Raw genomic sequence first — 24,421 nt, 5'->3', positions numbered from 1 at the left:
TTCTAGAATTAGTGGCAGCGCTCTGCCCTAAATGGAAGGTTCCTAGCCGGTTCTATTTTGCCCGAATTGTGGTTCCAGCACTACATGAAGATGTTCTGAAGGTGATTGGGGCAGCTTTGCAGAAGAGTGCTGTTCACACTATACATCTGACAACAGACATGTGGACCAGTGGCGCAGGCGCTGATTACATGTGCATCACTGCACACTGGTCTCTTTTTCAGGGGCTAAAGCAAAGCTAAACACAGGTGTTGACACGGATATTGTTTTTAAAGCTGCTCGGAAACATGCAACACTAGCCTTGTTTGGTTTGGAGAAACGTCACACAGCAGAAAACATTTTGGATGTCTTTAACACAAAGGTCGTTAACTGGCTGTCCCCACTAAAACGCCAGGTTGGTTATGTTTCCACGGACAATAGCGCCAATATAGTTAAGGCCATGAGGCAGGGTGACTATTTCAGAGTACCGTGTTTGTCGCACTGTATAAACCTGATTGTCCAAAAATTCTTGGGTAATAAAGGCAGTGCAGCGTACAGAGTATTGGACACCTGCCGAAAAATGTGCAACCATTTCAGCCATTCTTTTAAGGCCCGGAAGCAGCTGAGAAGCCTGCTATATCAACGTCAAATGCCAGTGAGCGCACTGATCCAGGAGGTGGTAACACGTTGGAACTCAACCTTCTACATGCTTGAGCGTCTGTATGAGCAGTATACGGTACTGGATCAATATTTCTTTACAGAGGGTACAGCTCAGGAGGACCTGAGGATGCGTGCGGCGCAATGGAACATAGTTCAAAGCCTGACACGCATGCTTCGTCCTTTTGAGTTCTTCATGCGTGCAGTCAGCAAGGAGGACTGTAATTTGGGAAAAGCTATCCCATTGTTGTACATGCTGGAGGACCAACTGAAGGAGGTGTGTTCTGTGTTTGAAAAAGATGTAAAAAACCAAGACACTTTTGTTCTGGCTGAGAAATTATTAGAGCTCCTACAAGGTGATGAACGTCTTAAAAAGATCCACTCAGAAGAGCATTACATTTGTGCTACTATTCTGGATCCACGCTACAAAAAGGCGCTGGCAGGCCAAGCATTCTTTCCTTTTGATGATGAACATGTTCCAAAGTACAAACATTGGCTAGCCTTGTCAGCCAAGAGGTTTGAAAGAGAACGGCTGAAAATTGAAGGAAATGGCAGTACATCAGCAGGCCATCCCCAGTCAAAACAATCCACTTCTGCACCTGTGGCAGTGGCACAAGTGACCTCTCAGCCGTTAAAGACACCGGCAACCGGATCATCTGCACCAGACACAACAGAAACATTGGAGGCTGAATAGGATTGGCTAGCTCTGCGTGGGTTTGGTTCTCAAAAGGTCAGAGGCACAGCAAGAGCTAAGCAAAGTGGAGGAACCTTGGATGAGGACCTTGAGCCGATGGTGAAGGACTATCTGAATGACTCAACAGAGGTCTGTTAATTCTGACCCATTGGCGTATTGGCATGGGAAAAAAGAATTGTGGCCACAGCTCACCAACCTGGCTTTAAACTACTTGTCTTGCCCACTAGCAAGCGTGTCTTCTGAACGTGTTTTCAGTGCTGCTGGTGGCATTTTAACTCCCAAACTGAGCCGCCTCTCGCCCAAAAATGTGGAGAGGTTAACAATGATCAAGATGAATCAGCACCTCATACCACCAGATTTCAGAGTACGAGAAAGCGCGCCGGATGAAGACGAGGTGGACAGCAACGTAGATGAGGGAATTTCTTCTCTGTCAGGTGACACTGAGCTCACCCTGCCTGAATTCGCAGAGTATGATGACGAAGCCTTATTCTCATTCCTGGACCGTGATACCGAGCCCTGAAAATGAGACAACGAATCAATAACTTTCTTTTTCGTCCTTATTCACTTTTATTCCTGTGTGTCTGTCTTTCTTTGTTGTGCACAGTTAATATATTTCAAACTTTAATCAGATAATCACAAAAACAAGCCCATCAGCAGAACTGTCTTCACTGGTTTGCTAATTGATTTGAAGTTGCCGCAGTCTGCATTCCTCAGGTTCACAAGTTCAGAAGAACATGCTCCTCTATCCTCCTCCTCCAGACTCCTATTTCCATCAAACCAGAGGGCTGGTTTACGCCCAATGAAGAAAGACTCAGCACTTGTGGGGGTGTTGTTCTACCTCTTTGCAGGTGAGTTGACGGCTCTGGGACCATTGTTGGGAAGCTCTAATACTGGATAAAAGTGGTTTGGACCAAATCCCAGGCAGAAATTTATTTGTGTTTTTGATGACTTGCTTGCCTTTGAGGTGCTCTTTGGGGGGGGTTCCGGCTGTTTGTGGGTGAGTTTCGGGGTCTGGGAGCACTGCTGGGACAGTCTAATCTTGATTGCATTTGCTTTTCAGGAAATCCGTGGTGGCAACCCCGACTTATGGCCTAGCTACGCAGCGTGTTTGGACCGAAGGCCGAGAAATATTGCAAGTATGAGATTTTGCTTTTGGCCTATTTGGGGGTGTTATGCTTTTTGGCGGGTGGGTTGGCGGGTCTTGGGGCATTCCTGGGAAGGTCTAATACCAGGTAGAAGTGGTTGGGACAAAATCCTCGCGGAAAAGCCTTTTGGCACTTTTTGTAACTTAGGGTTCGTTAGGGTTAGCCCTAGCAGCAGGATTGCATGTGTTTCGGGGTGTTCTAGATTTTTGCAACTGAATTCTGGGGTCTTAGAGCACTCGTGAGAATGTGTAATTTTGGTTGCAAGTCATTTGAAGAAAATCCATGGTGGGAAAGGGGGAATTTGGCATAGTTAAAGAAAGCCTTTGCCACTATTCTTAACTTAGGGTTCGTTAGGGTTAGCAGTATTTCTATTGCATGTGTTTGGGTGGGGGGGTTTTCGAGTCTTGGAGCGATGCTGGCTATGGATACTTTTGCTTGGTTGCTTGCAAGTGGTTTGAATGCAATCCACGGTGGGTAAGGGGGTACTTGGGCCTACTTTTACTTTCAAAGTACGTTTTGTCACCAGTTTTCTGCTAGGCCTCGTTTTTTGAGATTTGATTGGGGGTCTTCTACATTTTTGGGACTGGCTTTAGTAAGGGTCTGGGTGGGAGCACTGCTGGGAAGATCTAATTTTGTTCTAAAACACAGTTTACAGTACACCTAGCTTGAGGGGAAAGATTCGCTACATTAATTTGCCCCTACTTATTTATCCTTCAAAAGGTGACTCAGACAGAGTACGCACTTTCAAAAATATTGTACTGTCTACTAGGAAAATCAAAGTGTGACTTTTTGCACTCCACAGCCTACATACCGTATATTTATTTATCAGTGGTGTTGTAATATTATATCACTTCCTGTTTTTCGTTGAATAATTACAGGCCGGGTTTCAGTCTCTGCAATGGGGAAAAAAGGATGGAGTCAGGCTTCACATTAGCGAGCCACAATTCAGCATCAGGCAGGCAGTGGACAGGGTGTCTTCTGGTCACCAACATTGATGGACGAAGCGTCAGCTGCAATGGAGGAGTGCCGCTAATGAGAGGAATTTTTTTCTGGATGCAACTTACTTACCAAATTCAACAGGACAACTACAACAACATACAGATACAGTATCCTTAGTGTTTTTCTCTGACTGTGACTGCATTTCTTGGATCTCTCTCTGCTTCTAAATTGATCCCTTAACACATCACTTAGTCCACTCCACTATCACATCTGCACCACACATAGTCATTTGTAAGTGCTCCTACGTAATTCGTAAGTCGCAGCACGCCCCAGCCCGTAGAGGACTGGGATGGCCCCAATGATGAAGCATGTCACCAAGGGGCAACCCTGGTGAGTGAGGGGACACCTAGAAAAAAAGCAATTTCTCCTTTTCTATCTACTATACCTTCCAGACCAACCCCATTGAGTGTTGTGAATGGATTTATAGTGACCAGCAAGGCTCTCGGGTATCTGGCTACAGAGACCTTATGTTGAATATAGTTATCAATATTTCCACACACGCCCTGTACTGTCGCATTCTTTCTTCCACAGTTGTCGAAAGTACTACTTACTTTTCACTGACATGCATGCAGTAGTGCATGCACTTTCAAAGATTGATGGATAGGTTTGTACCCAAAGATTTGTTTATGTTCACAATTGTTTGTCCATGCTGTGCTTTTTTTACAGGGTGTCTTCTGGTGACCAACATCGATGGACGAAGCGTCGGCTGCAATGGAGAAGTGCCGCTAATAAGAGGATTTTTTTTTCTGCAGGCAACTTACTTACCACTTTCAACAGGACAACTACAACAACATACAGATACAGTATCCCTTGCCTTTTTCTCTGACTGTGACTGCATTTCTTGGATCTCTCTCTGCTTCTAAATTGATCCCTTAACACATCACTTAGTCCACTCCACTATCACATCTGCACCAGACATAGTCATTTGTAAGTGCTCCTACGTAATTCGCAAGTCGCAGCACGCCCCAGCCCGTAGAGGACTGGGATGGCCCCAATGATGAAGCATGTCACCAAGGGGCAACCCTGGTGAGTAAGGGGACACCTAGAAAAAGAGCAATTTCTCCTTTTCGATCTACTATACCTTCCAGACCAACCCCATTGAGTGTTCTGAATGGATTTATAGTGACCAGCAAGGCTCTCCGGTATCTGGCAACAGAGACCATATGTTGAATATAGTTATCAATAATTCCACACACGCCCTGTACTGTCGCATTCTTTCTTCCACAGTTGTCGAAAGTACTACTTACTTTTCACTGACATGCAGTAGTGCATGCACTTTCAAAGATTGATGGATAGGTTTGTACCCAAAGATTTGTTTGTTCACAATTGTTTGTCCATGCTGTGCTATTTTTTCTTGTCTCCCAAAACCTTTCCCAAAAACCCCCGTACCCATCCATTTTCCAAACCCTAACCCTCTTCCCCCGGGCTGTGTGGTTTTGATTGATGTGTGACTAAATTACAGCAATAAATCCACACACTTGCTGGGGAGGATAAGGTGATAGCAACAGGCTGGTGAAGAAATCCGAGGATATATTCTTACTCTGCTTGACAAAGACCCATGGCTAATGTCAAAGAACTTCAACCGAAATAGTAGTTATGTTGTGTTTGCATATTCCGCCCTAAGTGCGCTGGGGATGCCCAGACGTGGGTCCCAGGCACTCCACACCACTGGAGTCAAGCTAGCCGGGCTGATGAGAGGTGTTACCTCGAAACCGGTCCGGTCCTCGGATGCTTGATTCCGTTCTGGGAAGGACATGGCTTTTGTAGTTCGGACTGGACTGTTCCCATGGGGCACAGGGTCAGAGCTGATTTGCATATCGCCATTGTCTAACCCAGGGTGGTGTGGAGTGCAAAATAACGATGGATTTGGGCCCAGATCTTTGGACTGGGGTGAGTGTGTGACATTGATCCACATTCGGTCCATCACCTGTTGTGTTTGCATATTCCGCCCTAAGTGCGCTGGGGATGCCCAGACGTGGGTCCCAGGCACTCCACACCACTGGAGTCAAGCTAGCCGGGCTGATGAGAGGTGTTACCCCGAAACCGGTCCGGTCCTCGGATGCTTGATTCCGTTCTGGGAAGGACATGGCTTTTGTAGTTCGGACTGGACTGTTCCCATGGGGCACAGGGTCAGAGCTGATTTGCATATCGCCATTGTCTAACCCAGGGTGGTGTGGAGTGCAAAATAACGATGGATTTGGGCCCAGATCTTTGGACTGGGGTGAGTGTGTGACATTGATCCACATTCGGTCCATCACCTGTTGTGTTTGCATATTCCGCCCTAAGTGCGCTGGGGATGCCCAGACGTGGGTCCCAGGCACTCCACACCACTGGAGTCAAGCTAGCCGGGCTGATGAGAGGTGTTACCTCGAAACCGGTCCGGTCCTCGGATGCTTGATTCCGTTCTGGGAAGGACATGGCTTTTGTAGTTCGGACTGGACTGTTCCCATGGGGCACAGGGTCAGAGCTGATTTGCATATCGCCATTGTCTAACCCAGGGTGGTGTGGAGTGCAAAATAACGATGGATTTGGGCCCAGATCTTTGGACTGGGGTGAGTGTGTGACATTGATCCACATTCGGTCCATCACCTGTTGTGTTGACAAAGACCCATGGCTAATGTCAAAGAACTTCAACCGAATTAGTAGTTATACTTTACCATTTGTTAGGCTACAATGTGGCACTGTTCTAGTGTACTTCTGTCACCTGCTATATTCTCTATTGTACCGTTGAATTGCTCAGGAGGACAAACCAGATTTCATTTTCTTTTTTTTCATAGGCATGCAACTGCCACTGTGTCACACCACTAGTACCACCGCTATGAGGAAATTTTATCCGACCAAGATTGCCAACCTTATTCGCTGTTTCCCGTGGAGCCAGCCCTGGGTCTAGCCCTACTTTCAAACACAAATTACAGGTAAGATAAGCGTTTGGTGGTTTGGGGGTATAATGGAGTATTAGGAGGAGAGACGAGAGACTGACGGTAGTACTACTAAAGTCCTAGGACTCTTGAATTCACTTCACTTACTCTGTGAGAGGCACTTAGTGTTGAAAACATTTGGGCATTTACACTTAAAGGAAGAAAATGGAACTAAACTTTCAGGAAAACAAAGTCACTGTTAAACCCCCACCCACCTGGCAAGCAGTAAAAACAGGTATGCTCAAATAAAGTTTGAAAAAGTATATTTATATCCCTAACAAAATTATCTCCCGCAAGACCCTCCCTAACCCCAACGATTGTCCTTCAAAAGTCCCCAAAAACCCAACTCCCAATTCCCACCCCCCAAAAGTCTCTAAAAAAGGGTCAAGGGACACTATGGGTGGATGCTGTCTACTTTTTGGGCCAGGGCATCATGCTCCTGGCGGAGCAAGGCGTGCTCTACTCGGAGCCCCTCCAACACGTTTGAAAAGTGGTGGAGCTCCTGCTGAAGGCGGGACACCATCAGGGTACTGCGGCGCAGGCGTGCCTTCACTGCCTTGCAGGTGCAACGGCTGTGAGAGGAAGCTGTTGTCCGTGCTGCTCGGCGGTGACGTTTGGCTTTTGGCAGCCCGGCTCAGTCTGGGTGGACCACTGTGCTGGGTGGCAGCCCGTGGGGGCACGGAGGCCGATGCAGACGACGTTGTTGTTGTGGTCGACTGCACACTTTCTTCGTCCTCCAGGACCACCAGCCGCCGATATTCGGCCACAGTGGCATCGATCCTCCGTTGCCGGGCCGCTCTAGCCAGCTCCTTCCTCCTTGTTCGTTTGGAAGGAGCATCTATATGAAGAAAGAAAGACATAGTCTGTAACCAATGCTCTTTAAGATTAACTCAATCATTCAGCAGAAATTTGTGTTGCAGTACAACTAGCAACTTGCAAGCGCATTACATAACTATTGAGGCCAGTATCTATCTAACCTAACACTTTTTCATCCTTGCTCTAACATTAGTGGGAGTTTTAGGAACAAATTCTACGAGCACTATGGACTTCCATTGGAGTCGACTATGAAAGTACACCAGTCTTATTCTTCTTCTTGTCTCTTGTTTAGGAAAATTGGTACGTTATCTTCTGCAAGCCGGCATAATGCCAGCGCAGTAAACTTGCACCCGAGAAAAAGAGACGCACGCCATGATGAGTGACCTAGACTTGCGTTGCGTTACTGTACCCGTCCAGTACATGCAGGTGGTGAAGCTCTTACTATTACGGGTGGCACTGAGAATACTCTGTTACAAGGGCTACTGCTTAATTAATTTAACTTTCACCCTACAGTGCAAATGAGTACTAGAAATGGAAAACTGAAGAAGATAAATAATCTGATTATCTATCACTTCACATGGGATGTTTTTGCTTATATATGGGATGACTTTAGGTGCTTTGCTTTTTATTGAGTGACCAGTGATACATCCACACATGAATGACTGAGTACTACTAAACTTATTAAGAGAGGTAGGGAGTGGCCACCGTAATAACCGGATCTATGCTGTGCTTGCAATACAAACTACTGCTACTATTGATGGTAGTATTTGGACAAAATTAAAACTTCTTTTCCTTGCCTTTCCTACACTGGAACGGACGTGCGGGTGCAGTGTTACATGCTTTTCAAAGTTACACTTAGTTCATCCACTGACCGTCTACTCTCTCTAGATCATGGGTACTCACAAACTTTCTCTCAGGGGCTAAATTTACAGTGTAGTTTGTGGCCGAGGGCCGCACTGGTGGGGGCGGAGTCAGAGGGGGCGGGGCTAAAGCAAAACAAAAACTTGTGACCATGAGGTTGCACACAGGTCCCTGCAGCAGATGATTTCATCCACTGAGCCACCAGACCCAGCATTTACATACATCTCTCTCACTCATGCTCTCCCTCCTGCCCTCCCTCTCCATCTCTCTCTCCCTCCTGCCCTCCCTCTCCCTCCCCCTCTGTCATCTCACTGTGTGTGTGTGTCTGTCTGTGTCAGCCTTGAGCCCGGGCTGAGACAGCTTCCTCAACGCGCACACACAGACAGCCACACCAAAGTACTTAACAGGTCTTTAAAAGACCATTAACATATTATTGAGGCTTTGTTTGTTGTAGCACCCCTGCATCTCCACCCTGACAATCACTGCTTGCCCGGCCCCACAGAGCAGAGGCTTTGTTCTATTTCACCTCTTTGTGGCCCTGCATCTCCACTCTGCTCTGTGGGGGCCGGGGGAGCAGTGATTGTCTGCAAGGTCTGCACACCGCCAAGGAAGGCTTGCCGGGCCGCCACCGGCCCGTGGGCCGTACTATGAGTACCCCTGCTCTAGATACACATATGCTATCTAAGAGTCAGATAGTAGCATGATCCAGGTATATGGGCACATACAGTTTCTGTGTCACCCACCCAGGCTGTTCTCCTTCGACCAATCATTGCTTCATCATTCACCCAGCCATGCATCTCATATTCTTTCCTTTCCAGCCACGTCTTCAATCTCAATAAGTAAGGAATATATAAGAGCTTACCTCTACCCGCCACCACCACCGTCTGAACTCTCACAGCCGGCACTGGAACCGCCGCATCCTCCCCTGAGGAATTGCCCTCCGCCTCCGTGTCGAGCACCACCACCTCCGCGTTGGCCCCGCCACCAGATGTTCCACCTACAAAGTACATTTAAGAATGTTAGAATAAACCACTCACTAGTATTTGGTCTATGAATGAAGACATGTGAAAACATTGTAATGCAGCACTTTTTGGCACAACTGATGAAGGCTGGCTTTTTAACACGCACCATTTTTTTCCACACATACCGAAGATGGACTTCTAACAACAAGATCAAGTTGAAACAAGGTGAGAGCTCGGCTCGACCACAAGAAATGTCTTCAATTAATCGTCAGCACTAACCACTTTTACATTCTCAGTTAAACGTTTCGTTTTTTTATTATGACTTCATTTTAATAAATGTGTTTACTTTTAATAAAGCTTTTAAACTTAGAGAGACTCTGTGTTTTTTGGTCCAGAGTGACTAGAGTGACTGAGCGAAAGGTTTTGCAATTTTTGCAAGCATGAGTCCGTGCCTCTGACACTTCTTGACTCTGACTCCGTACTCTTCAGCTACGTTGGATAATAATCATCATTGGGGATCAATGATCGATGAATTCGGGAGGTAAATGACTGTGCCACACTATGTAGTCAGTCAGTAAGGACATTGGGGGTTCAAAGTCTGTTATCACAGAGGTATGTGGAAACTCTAACAGCGCCTATTATAATTGATAAGCAATGCACTATTTATTGTCCATAGTTCTGTTTCTGCAGAAGAATTGTCCGCGCCACTGGCGCCACTGTAGTGGTATGGATTGTCCTCCTATCCAAACCAAAAGGTAGTATCTTATTCTTTCTTGGTGGTCATTCACATTTTATAGTTGGGAATTTTCAAAGCAGATAGAACACTTCAAAAGACATTATGGACAATCCCAGAGGACTGCACTAAGTTGATAGAGCTATTGCTGACTAGAATGGGAGTTTCGCCAACCGTGCAATCTTAGTTAGCTACACAGACAGACTAATAAGAATAATCTAGTAATACCACAGGGAGTCATAGTAGAGGCAGGATAAGAATTTAGATACAGTCTACAAGAAGATCAAAGATGATTTTGAAAAAATCAAATGAGGAACGCTAGGAAAAATAGGTACTAGTCTAAAATGAAAACTTACTGGGGCCAGCAAAGGAGCCCTCGCCTGCCCGATCCTGGCCCTGTTCAACAGCCTCCGCCGCCTGCTGCTCCAGTGTCCTCCCCTCGCCCCTGGGGGGAGCTGACGTACAACATGAAAGAAAGAACAGAAAACATGGATGATTGTTGCTTGTCAATGTCAACCAAATCAAACATTTCAAAAGAACAATAACTAAATATTTCCGCGAAATTATATTGATTAGGGTTAGTTTTCATTTATTTGCGGACCTGTGACTTCGAAAGTCACGTAACTCACTAAACAAAGTACTGAAAGGGTCACCTAGGACTGGCAGGCAGCAGTCCGCAGGCAAGACGCAAAGTGACAGACAAACTCCATTGTGATTTCAGTCAGATCAGTGACAACACTAACAGTTGCCTGCTACATTACCAGTCATTTAAATAGTCAAATTATCAATCCACCGCCACTATTTTTCTTATTGTCAGGGGTACAAAGGAAGGGGCAGATTTAAGCCCCTTGCGGCTCTTTTGCTCCGTTCTTGCGTGACTTTTGTGACGCAGCAGCTAAACAAAAAAGGGCGCCATGGTGCGGCGTATAATATTATAACAACGTGACGCATTTGGGAGATGCATCCCGTTATAAAGCCCTGCGCCATCAGGGTGCGTTCCGGCGCAAGGGAGGGCATTCCTGCGCTGGAACACATCCTAAAAGTGGCTGAGGGAAATCTACAAAATTTCAATCAGTCACCTTTAGGACAATGATGCGTCACACAAACCCTGCACCTGCTTGAAGCAGACGTACGGCTTGACCCAGCATTGGGGAGATAGGGTACCCCAGAGCATTGCTGGATGGAGCTGCGCCATCGTTGCGACGCAACTCCAGCAGTAAAGCTTCGGTGACGTTTTGGGCCCATGGTGCGCCGCATTGCAAATACGGCGCACCATGTTTGGTGGTGGTAGCGGGCCGCACAATTAATGACGCATCCCTGCTACTTTGCAGGGATGCGACGGTAATTGCAATTCTGCCCCTTAGGGGCATACTTACTTACGCGTTCTGGCGCATCTCCAGAGATGCGCCAGATCAAATGCGTCACGCAAAACTACCCTTGCGACACGGCAGATGCGCCTCATTTACAATGCGGCGCGCCCTGGCGCAAAGGTAGGCACTTGCGTGACGCATCTCGTCACTTAAGAGCGGCGCATCGCTGGAGTCACGTCGCCAACGCAATGCAACTCCAGTAATGCTCAGGGCCACCCAATACTTAACATGCTGTGTCAGTCCTTACGCCTGCTTCAAGCAGGCATAAGGAATTGAATTGACGTAGCAGCGTCGCAGAAGTGCCTGCGTTAAATCTTGTAGATTTCACGCAGGCAATTTTGCGAGGCGCACAGCCGCCGGACCGCCCACCCTGCGTACTAGGAACGCACCCATTGTGGTGCAGGCCCATGGCTTTATAACGTGACGCATCTCCCTAGATGCGTCATGCTGTAAATGACTCGCAGGGATGCGCCACGTTTACGCCGCTGTTGCGTCACGCAAGGCAACGTAAACGTGGCGCAAGGGGCTTGTAAATGTAATCTGCCCCCTAGTGTCTAGCATTACGCAGTTCTGTAAAGTACACTCATACATAATAGTTACTCAGGCCAATGAGACCACAAAATAGAAAACAAATAAGCATAGTAGCAACGCCACTGAGAAGGAGAGCAGTGCACCTGAAATGCACAGAAGATTTTGAAATATAATTTAACTACAATGTAATCGTCATCAGCGGCATTATTGGCTTGCTCCATGTAAAAAACAAATATTTGCAATACAACAACACAGAGCAGGAGAAAACATCATAGTAGTGAGTGATGAAATAGCTACTACTACTCACCAAGCCCGGGGATCTCCAAGCCGAGCTGGTCCAGCAGGTCGCGCTCCCGGTCCAGGAGGTCCGTCCAGCGATGGGTGACCTGGCTGTAGGTGCGCTGGACCCCGTAGAGGTGGGATATGGCCCAGCACACCATCTCCCACCGCTTCCGGCGCTCCCGGATGTTGTAGCCGCCGGCCGCGATCCTGCCGCCTCCCGCGATGGTCCTGGGCAGGCGGCGCTGGACGAAGTAGACCAGCGCGCCCACTTCCTCCGGGCTGAAGATCTCCCGTCGCATCACCTGCTCCCCCCTCAATCGACCGCATGGTGTCCTGGCACGGGGTCCAGGACTCCTCCTCCCCGCCGCTGCCGCCGCCCTCAAGTGCCTTGGCAGCTTCACGGCGCCTGGCTTCACCATGGTCTGGGCAGGTAAGGTAGGAAGTAGAAAATTAAGAAGGAATAGGATAGGGAAGAAGAAAAGAAAAGAGTTTAAAAAAGTAGTTTAAAAGTAAAGAAAAATAGCAAAAAAGACAAAAATATACAGCTAGGAAAAGAGAGGGATAGATAAGAAGCAAAATCGTTCAAAAAAAACTGAAAACAAGCAAAGGATGGCAAAGATAGCAAGAGGATTAAACACCATGCCCAGACACAGGAAATGAATGAAAAACAAGATGGCCGGCGCCCGTTCACGAGCGCGAAAGTAAGTTCGCACGAGATTTTCCTCACGATCTCGTGCGAACTTGTACTTGCAATGCGCTTACTGCGCGAGATTATACATAGCGTGCGGAAACGGAAATACGTCACGCAAACAAAATGGCCGCGCCCGTACTCGACCTTGGGGTAAATTTGCGTGTTGCGCTGCAAGCGGCTCGCGAATACTGCAAAAAAACTCGCGAAACAACAACCCGTAAAAAAATATAAAGCTCATTCGCACGAATTGGCGGCTTCCGCGGTCGGTTTCACATGACGCCGTGCCCCGCGAATAGTGCGAAAAAAACGAAAAACGATTTTTGCAAAAGCAAAAGCAATGAGCAGGTGCAAAAGGTCAACCTCATGATTTGTAACGATTCCCTGGAGTGCTTCCTGAGGGGGCCCTCCAGAATTCGGTTGCCTGCTTGCAACTATTGTGTGACCCTGCTCTGACCTTAACTGCATGCCACAAAGGTCCTGATTTACAGCTAAGGGAGCAGACAAGCAGGTGCCAGGCTGGAACTTCAAATTCAGTGACACATTAATAAGCCCCTAATTCATTATTGTCAGTTGGGGCAGGGCAGGTGTTGTTAATAAACTAACCCCAAATTAATTCATGTCAGTTCAAGCAGGGCAGGTGGGCTTGCTTTTCCCCCCCATCTTCTACAGTGATGATGAACCAGAGGGTGGCATTGATGTAACAGAGGGTGGCATGGGTCAAAGAGAGGGTGGCAGTGGTGAAACAGAGGGTGCTGGGAGGCTGTGATGATGAACCAGACGTAGAAACAACATAGTCGCGACCGTTGCGAGCCGACATGTAAGTTCGCAATTGCGAACTAGTACCAAATCCTCGCGAACTGGCAGAAACACTTGCGAACACACAAAAAAAAATCAGCAAATTCGCGGGAATTCGCGGATTTTGCGGATTGCGAGTTCGCAAATCCGCTAAATTCGCGAACGCGAGATTCGCAAAATTCGCCCATACTTAGTTGTATCTAATGTTTAATCATTGATGCATACTACCCATTATAGCCTATGATTAGACCTGGTTTTCACAGGATGCCTAAATCGTTTCATGCAGTCATCTCTTTTACATTGGACGGTACCCTAAAATGTGCTTTCTTTGCATGAATGTAGAGAACGGATATCCATCATCATACATCCAATGGTAGGTTGAGCATTGTTTCTAGAATGTAATGATTTACATTTGGCAGTAGCTGACGGAATGCCTGATCAACATCCATTGTAATGTACAGTGTAGTGGGTAGGTATGAGTCAGGATGGTGACTGACATTTAGAGTTTCTGGGGTCAGAGCAGCTAGAATATGATTACTTTAAGAGGGCAAATTCAGAGCTTTCGGTCTGTGTATTCTGGAAGCAAATGCAACAACGTTTATTTCCTTGGAGAAAACCCATGAACATCTGGACCTTTGTCCAGAGACGAGCCCTTTGGTTTATCTCCCAATACATACTACAAAACTCATCTACATAGTTTGCCAGCATACTTTGAGCATTCAATAATTTTAGGATTTTGCTCATCTGCCCCTAAACGTCCTCGGCCATATGGGAAAATATTGCCTCAGTGGAGACCCCCTGAAGAGGAGGGAAAGTTCACCACAAGTGAACTTAGGGCCCGATGTAGGTAGGCGAATACCGGTCGGTAACGGCCAAAAATCGGTTATTTATGCCCTTACCGACCGGTATACGAGACTTGAGATGTATATGACAAAAAATTTACCGAATCGGTAAAAACCAGTCTGTAAAATTCCGATTCGGTATTTCAGGAATCGGAAAATACTGATTTCTTATTTTACGAATCGGTAAATAAGAAATGGTAATTTTCCGATTCGGAACTTACGGATTCCTTATTTACCATGAGCCGGTAATTACCATGGATTGAAAGCAGGTTGAAACCAGGTACAGGTTATAAAAGAAGGCCCCAAAATGCAACACTGCAACCACAATGGCGGCTTTCTATGTCATTACAAGGCGGCTACGGATACAGGCAGCAGGAGAGAGGGTCTGGCTAAGGGAGGAGCAGGTGTATAGGCAGAGGATCACCCTCTTCCAACTGACTGAAGCTGAAATCCTGCAAAGGTACAGACTCCACCCCAGAACCATCCTGGACTTGATCAGGGACCTCCACCCATAACATCCAACCCCAAGAGCACACGCCATCCCACCCCACGTGCAGGTGTTGTGCTGCCTACATCTTCTTGCTTCTGGGAGCTACCAGCATGTGATTGCTGCGATAGGTGGGGTGTCCCAGAGCTGCCTGTCACGTTTTTTTTTAAAATTCCTTGACGCCATGATGCAGAGGATGGAACACTACATAGAGTTCCCTGACACACCTGCTGAACTAGCAAAGACAAAAACCGTTTTCTATCACCTTGCACAGTTCCGGCACATCATAGGCTGTATCGATGGGACGCACATCCCACTATGCCCACCTGCAGCAACTGAACACATATATAGAAACCGGAAGTCTACACATTCAATCAATGTGCAGGTGATCTGCAACGCTGCGAACATGATTATGGACATTGTAGTGAAATTGCCAGGGAGTACCCACAACTCCTACATATTCCAGAATAGTGGGATATACAGACGCCTTGTGGCTGGTGACTTTGGGGATGGATATCTGCTAGGTGAGTAAGTGTGAGACACCCTGATAGTCAATGCAGAAGGATCAATCATGAGTATGTGACTAAACAAAATTTCATTTTCCACCCAGGTGACAGTGCATATGCCCTGCGTTCATTTGTTCTCACACCCTACCTGAATCCATCCACCAGGAGCGAAAGGCGGTACAACGTGGCACACAGAACAACACGTTGCGTTGTGGAACGCACTTTTGGACTGCTGAAAAGCAGATTTAGGTGCCTCCATAAGAGTGGAGGTGCACGGCAATACACGCCACTGATCTGTTGTAAAATTATTGCAACCTGCGCCATGCTGCATAATCTTGCCACCATGCTGCATAATCTTGCCACCAAGGAGGGCACAGAGGTAGGGACATGGATGATGGGACAGAACAAGCCGATGACAATGCAGCAGGTGCAGCGCCAGCAAAAGATGGTAGACTGACGCGCAGAAATCACAAACCGATATTTCTAATAGATTGATGATACACAGGCAGGTTTACTTTTTGAAGCACTCTGTTTGATTTTCACTACCGGACTCCACATATTCAAGACCACATGAATCAAATAAAATCCACTTTTCACACTGGGTGGCCAAAGTTCGCTTCACTGTGACCTGTCCTGTGTTATGAATGAAATGTTAATGTTTGCGTTTACGCATGATGTTGTGGGAGCCACGGGGCAGGGGACCAACTAGCGCAGTGGTGCCAGGGGCATCGGCATGTAGCCTGGTGCTCCGGCGAACATCATGTACAGGCTCCACTCCTGCTTGTGGACTCCTCCGTGTCCACGACACATGTGTCACCAGCAGTGGCTGTCTGCTGTGTCAGCAGTACCTCCATAGCAGAGGTCACCCTCCCCATCCCCCTGGACAAGTCACTGCAGCAGTGAACAATATCAGTCTGCATGTTCAGACCGGCGGCATAGCAGGGTGGTTGCAGTTGCCAGGCGGTTGATGGATTTATTCAGCTGCTTAAGTTTGTGCCTGTTCCTGTGCCTTTCTGTCTCGTCACTCTCCAGCCTGTCACAGAGGGAACCCATGCGCACACCCATGTCCCTCACCCCCTCTGCCATGGACTCCATTCCTATGGCCATGGAGCATATCCCCCTATCAATGTTTGACATCCTGTTATTGAGGATGCGCACCGGTCTGTGCACTGCCATGATCCCTTTGGCCTGCATGCGCTGGATCCCCACCAAAGTGCTTTCCAACCCGGCAAAGACCCCCTGCATATCATGTCCCTCCTCTTGCTCACGTGCCCTACGACCACGGGCACTTGCACGCCCAGATCCTAATGACCCCTGTTGCCCTGCGTTCCCAGGCACTGCTGGAGTGCTAGGTGTCTGAACCTCCACCTCTTCCTCATCAGAGCTCTCCAGGACCCTGAGTGGTGGAACGTCCTGCCTCCTTGGCCTCAATTGCACAGAGGACCCTGAGCTTGGTGTTGTGGCACCTGCAGGTACTGCCGGAGTATGTGTCTCAAACAGCAGGGGTGACAGTGGCTGTACTGTGGTGTCTTCCTCCATTGCTGTGGGTGCCTGCGTTGTGAAAGTGTCCTCAGGGACAGTGCTGGGTCCTGCTTTGTCTGTGGGCTTCTCCCTCACAGTTGTGACTCTCCTGTGGGAAGACATGGACAATGATCACCTGTGTGTTTCCATTGAACAGATTCCTATCACACAGTTTCCTGAGCTGCAACTGCTGTGTATGGGGAGTGTGGCATGGCATGCAGTGTTCTGTGTTGTCTGCTTTGATGAATGTTCCTATGACTACGACTACCATGATGCATTGCTGGTGAGTACTGACATGTGTTCTGGATTGTGCATGAGTAACCCACATTGGGGAAGGGCCCAGGAAATGGGTGGGTATTCATGTCCATGCATCTTACCTTTCTTTCTTGCAGCTCTGGCTGAGCTGTAAGCATCCCCAATCCGTTGTATGCTTTCAGGCTCCGTTGTGGATTCCAGCATCTGCTTCAGGTCAGTGAGGCTTGGTGCACGGCTCTTCCCTCCACCTGTGACTGTAGATTCTTTCCTCTGGCTTGCTATCTTCTTTTTCGTGGTGATCCTCCGATCATACCACCTTTTTTTGATGTCTTCTATTTCACAATGTGTGATCCCAAGGGCATTTACTTTGCTCTGGATGGTCAGCCAGGTGGTTCTTTTGACAGACTCTGCCACTTGCAGGGACTGTCTCCAACAAAGCTGGCTGTAATGCTGCACTACCTCCTCCACCAGCACCTGGAGCTCAGTTGTGCTGAATTTGATCTTCCTTTTTCTGTCAACACCATCCTTCTGGGCTTCCTGGGACTCCATGGTGATGCTTTGCTGGGCTCAGTGCAGCCTGCTCCTCTGTCTCCCCTCCAGCTCTCCAAATAGTTCTGTGGATCTGCACCTGCATGGGTGTGGCCAACTCCAGGTACTCGGTGTGGTACTTGCATCTGATTGGTTGATTTCACATTAGCTTTGTTGCGGGGTGTGGTGGGTGTCCCTGATTGGTTGACTGGCTCACATGTCTTCCATTCGAATTTTCGAGATCGGCTTTTACCGATTTGGTAAATACTGATTCGGACATCCAAATCGGTAATTACCGATTCAGTATCTCCCATTCATTCCTAGGGGCCTGGAGGCCCATTGGGTTGAATGGGTGATACCGAATCGGTAATTACCGATTCGGACATTACCGAATCGGTATTTACTGAGTCAGGATTCCGACTGTTACCGATTCTGTATTTTTTACCATTTTTTTCCTACATACTGTTTTCCGATTCATAAATACCGATTCGGTATCAATCGGTATTTATGAACCGGTAAAATGAAATTACCTACATCGGGCCCTTAAGGTGGGGTTGAGAAGTGAATTCAGTAGAGGCTAGAAAGCTGAGGAGACCAGAGAAAAACCAGAAGGGTAGTTTTACCCAATGCCAATGTTACTGTGATTTGTGTGAAGTAAACTATATCCATCTTCTTTGAGTTCACAAGAGAACCGCATCAATTTCATTTCTTAAGGTCCTCTGAGGATGCATAATCACTAATAATTACTCATCATGTATATCCATTAAATTATGCCTTCTCACGTAGCATCCAATAGTCTTTTCCTGTATCCCACCCACCATTATATGGAGGGTTAAGAAAATCGGATATCGAACTGTTACAGGGACTCCAAATTAATTCTGATTAATCAGTTGCTATTCTGCAACAGACTGCGGGGTGACTTGAATTATACCTCCTAGAATCACTACTTTTGAGCGCTGTGGTCTACATAGTACCAGCTCCCCAGACACTTCCACCCCTTGCACAATACTATGAGAATGCTGGCATGATGTCCTAAGGCACATTAAGTAGTAGGAGCCACTGACAAATGAAACTTTACCATGACATGTTAAGTGGCACTCTCAATTTACAAAACTCATCGGTGTTGAACCTTGGGACCTAATAGTATTTCAAAGCTGAGGATGTGGCTCAATGGTTAAAGCGGCAGACCCTGATGCAGCGATCTGGCCCGGGACCAGGGTTCAATTCCCGCCTCGGCGGGTCTTGGGCTCAATTTCCTCGGACCTGATAATTCTCGCCTCGGTGCTTATTCTAACCGTGGGTCCCACTCTGCAACTCTGGGCAATAGCTTGCTTAATCTCCTCAACGGCCCCATCAGCGTTGGGATGCCTGGCTTCACCTTGGGAGTGCCCAGGAGTGGACATTTCACAGGGAAAAGCCAGGAAGGGATCCACAGCGGTATGCGTACAGCGTCAGGAAACCCTGGTTGGGGTATAAGTGCGCTTTACAAGTACAAATTCATTTCATTTCATTTCATTTCAGTCCTAGGAACTACAGGACTTTCATAATCAACACACCTGAGATGTATGCAAAATTTCTGAAAAAATGGGAAGGGGATCTTGGCAAAATGGAAGAATGGATGGGAGCGAAAATTGTCTTGTGCACCCTGATATCTCTAAATGCCTTAAACGCATTCAATTTCAGTACTTTCGTAGACACTGCTTCCCACGAGCCAGGCTGTTGTGGATGGGCAGGGTGCCCAACCCTAATTGTCCACTCTGTAAAAGCAGCGTGCACATTTCTCCACATCATATGGGAACGCTCAAAGATTGCTCAATACTGGCAACAGATCTACCAAGAAGTAGGAAGGATGGCGACACACCCAGTGATAACCGACCCTAAACTGTCTCTGTTGGGAACAGAGGATTCAGGGAGCATACCAGAGTTTCATAGGTGTAGGACTTCTGGTGCCAAGAAGGGACATAGCACTGAATACAATGAGGTGATAGTGCTCAAACCAAGTCTTGGATTATTATTGTAGCATACAGCTGTATTGCAGAATGTGGGAGGGAGAATAACATCAGTACATGGAGTGCTTTCCACATGGCTGCTACACATGTGGTTGTTTTATTTTTTTATACCTTCCAGAATCAATAAGCAAGAGTTTGAGAATGTGATGTCAACTTTAAAGGAAATTATATTTGTATCACTGTGTTTAAGCCTATTTAATCTCGTGGGCCTATGTAACAACTACACACATTTGCATACTTCACTCTTAGTTCTTAATTTTCTTTCTAATTATTTGTCCCACATTTATATGGATCTGCAGCTTTGTTCCTCCCTTGTCACTTGAGCTGTCCTATTCTCCTAAATTTAAAACCCACTGCCATTTAATAAACAGCTGTTTCCATTGTCAATAACCTTCTGCTTTCAGTATTTAGCATATTTTTGCTTATATTGAAATATTTTGATTTTCCCAGGTAACTGGTCCTTCGGGCTGTGGCAAAACTCAATTTTGCATTATGATGAGCATAGTAGCCACATTACCAACAAGCATGGGAGGATTGGATGGAGCGGTCGTTTATATTGACACGGAGTCTGCGTTCAGTGCTGAGAGGTAAGAGAAAGGAAGTGCAGACAAAGGAAGTGGCAGTGCATGCTCTGCGAGGTCTAGTAGAATAGCTAATTAAAGGGAATTCATCCCACCTAACAACTATTCCAGCCAGCCACTAACCATTGTGCAACTCATCCGCACTAAAGGTAGGTAAAGGATCCTTAATGTACTGGGGCATTCCCTCCTCCCATTCATACAACATTGCTTCTTGCCCACCGACAACCAAAACTTGAATTATCCTACCTTTTCTGTGAGACCTCCTTGGACTTTTTTTTAAAAAAAGTTATGGATTGATATTTTTATGCATTGACTCTGGGCACTGGGAAACAGGCTGCCATTAAGTCTCACAGAGGTTTAGCCTTGCCCCTGAAACATAAGATAAAATGTATAACATGTAATTGTTTTTTTAAACTTTCTAGTAAGGAGGTGGTAAGAAAGGGTGGGTGCAACTCGTGTAATAAGCTGTGGTCAAATTATGCAGAAATACCACAAGATTCTGTGTAATGCTGCAATAAGAGTGATGCTGCATTTAGCACTATTTTCTTAGCACAAAAATGCCCACTCGCTGCCATTATGGATGAGAGGCTGCATTTTGCACTAGGAAATAGAGCTAAATGGAAAAGAGCATGAACAGCAGTGTAATCTGCCGCTCACTATATGCGCTTTTGGAGTAGGATTTTTCTCCTACCATACTTGACGATTGCTTGCACTATTTTCTAAGTGTAAAAAACACCCTTGTATCCAAAATGGTTGTAAAGATGCATTTTCCGCAAATAAAACAGTCCTCTGAAACTGTTCTGGAGTAGAATACTGCATCCAACGCAATGTGCGCGCAATATATTTGACAAGGTTATCACTGTTGAAAATGGATGTGGTCTGTATGTCCCACAATGGACCTGTTGCTCGTATCTTCCATTCGACATGTATTGTTGTATACTGAACAACTGCTTCAAACATTTTTTTTTTTTAAATGAAAACCATGCTCAATGTAAAGCAACATGAACAGCAGCTTGAGCATCTGCAGGTGCTTCCTAAACTGATTAATTTATGCATTTTTATATAGCGTGAACTTTACCCAAAGGTGTCGGAGCACTTTACAATAGAACCAGTTACATTACATAAGGACTTAAGAGTACATAAATTACATCAAAGGTACGAAACAGATAAACTCTAAACTCGCATAAGAATGGTAGTATGTACATGCGTCTACTACAGATACTAGTGGTTAGAGTTACTTATATAAAGGTAGCAAATTCACTTAAGATGACATTTTACGAAAAGTTGAAGTAATTATTGTTGGACAGATATATATATGTATAACAACAAGAGAGAGAGGGAGTGAGGCACTCTTAGACACCCTGTAAAACAATATGTAACGATGAAAGAGTGACTATTAGTGCAACCTAAACAAGGGGTTGAACTGAACAGCAAAAAACAACAACCAGTGTTTGTAAAAGAACCCCTACTCACCGACCTGGTTGGTGACATGCTTCATCATAGGGTTCCACCAGAGAAGCCGAATACCTCCCTGGTGTGCTTCTACGCCTGGTTTACAGCGGAGCAGGATATTCAAAGGTGTGTGTGCATGGGTGATGAAAGTGAATTTAAAAGGTGATTGGTACTGGTCTATCAACTATTTTATTAAAGGCTGACCAAAGACCATTAAAAAGAGTGAGACGGATGTGGACTAGTTCTGTAAAGTAGCTAGTAACATCTGATTTGGGTGGTCAACATGTTTCTGCTTATATATGCCATTAGCAAAGCATTCGTCAGGACCTATAGTAAGTTCCACGGTGGTATGCGCTCTCTAAGGAACACCCTAACCTGTGGAACAGTTTTGCGTGGTACAACTCACGGTTATACTGAGGTGGTCTTGCATAGATTTGTAGACCATTGAAGTATATACTCGCGAAGTAAATCACTTCATGGGACCAGCAGGGAGGGGGAACAGACACCCAGGCATTTCCTGACTTATGTGCTCCTGTAGTGAACCTACTCAGGTACTCCCTGGCCCGAATATATATTACATATTTACAGGAGCAAGATATCGCCATTCCTGGAGTTTTTGCTGTACTTGTTTAGCCACACCTTCAGGGTGCTGTTGCACTCACAGGCGGTGATCTAGGGCCTGGAGGGATGACCGAGCTAATATGATGGCCTTAGGGGTAGAAGGCCGGGTGGTGGTGGGCTAAGGTATGCTGGAGCCTGGGGCTGTTCTTGAGCTCGTGCTGGGCACCAACTATGGGAAGGGGGTAGCTTGACGCTGTAGGGGATGAAAGCTCATTTGTCTATTCCCCTTACCAACTCCCAAATTACATTAGTGGGTGAAATTATTGGTAATTCGACATGAAAGAATGAAGCAAATTTACTCTGATTACATAAGGGAATTCTAGGCTGCTCTGTCTGGGCTCTCTAAGTGTCTTCAGAGCAGCACTAGAAATGGAGCACAGCTTCTAGACACGAGGGCACAGAGTTGTGGGGCAGGTGGCAGGAGGCTGGGTAGTTTAAAAAATATATATTTTGGACATGAGAGAGGCCATGTTTTGTAAATGATTTTGGGATCCTGTAAATAACATAAAATTATAGTAGAGTTCATTATGTAGATTTTGTTTTACCTCAGGGTTGAAAGTGACTTCTTGTCTATTTGATGTCACTTTCAACCCCTTAGTGAAATACATCCTGTAACTCATAGTTACCCATCTATAATTGTATACCATAGCTGAGTCATCCCTAAATATGCCCACTGGTGTGGAATATTCTAAATATTCAAATTATTTGAGCACAGTGTTGGACATCTGTCAACTCCTTCGACAGCCAAATGTGTCTCCTCACCAATTCATGCTCAGTTCCTGTAATCATGAAGTCTACATCCAAAAACAACTGTCAAATATGGAAAGCCTAATCCAAAGAAGCTCAATCATGCCCTCATGTCATTGTTATCCCATAACTAAAATGTCTGATGATAAAATGCATACTTGATAATAGCGGACTCTCTGACATTGCCCTGTACATCCTTGGGCATGTCCAAGGCTTATTCTAAATTGCCATTCCTGGGTTGAACGAAAATTCACATGCAATCGTCAACATTTTATCGTCAGACGTTTCTCCGCGTATGACCTGACAGATTAAGTGGCTGTCCAAACAAACTACACTTTCCCCTTCTTTCGAAACGTAAATATTATTATACAAATCCCATTATATGCTTTAAACATGCATCACATGTTCTTTCCTCCTACATCAAAAATCAGTCTTTCAGAAGACAAGAGACAACATTTAGATATTTCCACCCTATCTCCAGACAAGCAAATTCTGCTAATTGACCCATCAAATAGCTCCCATCTTAAAATGTGTTGCTTACCTCCATATGTTGAGGAAAAACTAGAGATGGACTATTGCCAGAGTCATTAAATGACTATTATTGACTGATACCACTCAATGAAAGTTAAGGGAAAATATTATAGCTGCTCATGCAGATCTAAGGCCACATATTTTAGGCCTCATTGGTTACCGGTTAATCTAAATATTATTCAACATTTGTGCACAATACAAATCTGTTGTAAGTTATTTGACAAAGAGACCACTTTAGGACTCAGCTCAAACCATATACTCCAGTGGAATGTGGGTCTTAGAATACCCATAAGCAACTAAGGTCATTCCAATGTAAATCCTTTGTATCTCGGGCTAGCGAATTCATTAACTTTTTTCCCTTATCTGTATGGCAACCTAATCAAAACTTCCCCTTTTTGATTCTTATATTGAATGTAATGAATGGCCGGGAAAACACAGAAACCTGATATCCATCCACGCCCCCACTAGACTACTGAGATCCTCCCATCTACACCTACTCCGCACAACCAGAATCAAAAGATCAAGATGGGGAGGAAGATCCTTTGCACACCTGAGTCCAAAACTGTAGCACAAGCTCCTGCCTGACCTAAGAGCAGTGCAGAATGAGCTTGCCTTCAGAAGAAAACTCAAAACCTGGCTGTTTTCCTCAAACCATTAATGAGCTCCATCTGCAAAAAGCACTCCCCACTAGCGCTGGGAAGCCCTTGGGCAGTCATGCCCTCTACAAATCCTGAATATAAACTAGAACTAGAATGTTTTTTTTTCCTTTTGCAATAAGATGCCCCTTTTTTAGGGGCATAGTGCATTACAAAGGCCAGATAAAGTAACCAAGTGAATCCATGACGGAACACATTACTTTGGCTTCAGATTATATTTTCTTGGGCGACTTTAACACCTACTGCAGAATACAC

At 46.0% G+C, this 24,421-nt stretch overlaps 1 protein-coding gene across 1 annotated transcript in view; it reads left to right on the top strand.

The window, feature by feature from the left end:
* RAD51B (RAD51 paralog B) overlaps positions 1 to 24,421 on the top strand; it is a 240,030-nt gene that overhangs the window by 97,225 nt on the left and 118,384 nt on the right. Inside the window, exon 4 of the mRNA XM_086939432.1 lies at positions 20,029 to 20,165. Coding sequence (XP_086795558.1) covers positions 20,029 to 20,165 — 137 coding nt within the window. The remainder of the gene's footprint in view (positions 1 to 20,028; positions 20,166 to 24,421) is intronic.

The sequence above is a fragment of the Lissotriton vulgaris genome, chromosome 9, assembly GCF_964263255.1.
Source record: "Lissotriton vulgaris chromosome 9, aLisVul1.2, whole genome shotgun sequence".
Classification (NCBI taxonomy): domain Eukaryota; kingdom Metazoa; phylum Chordata; class Amphibia; order Caudata; family Salamandridae; genus Lissotriton; species Lissotriton vulgaris.
The sequence above is the reverse complement of the archived record's forward strand: the minus strand, read 5'-3'. Positions and strand labels throughout refer to the sequence as shown.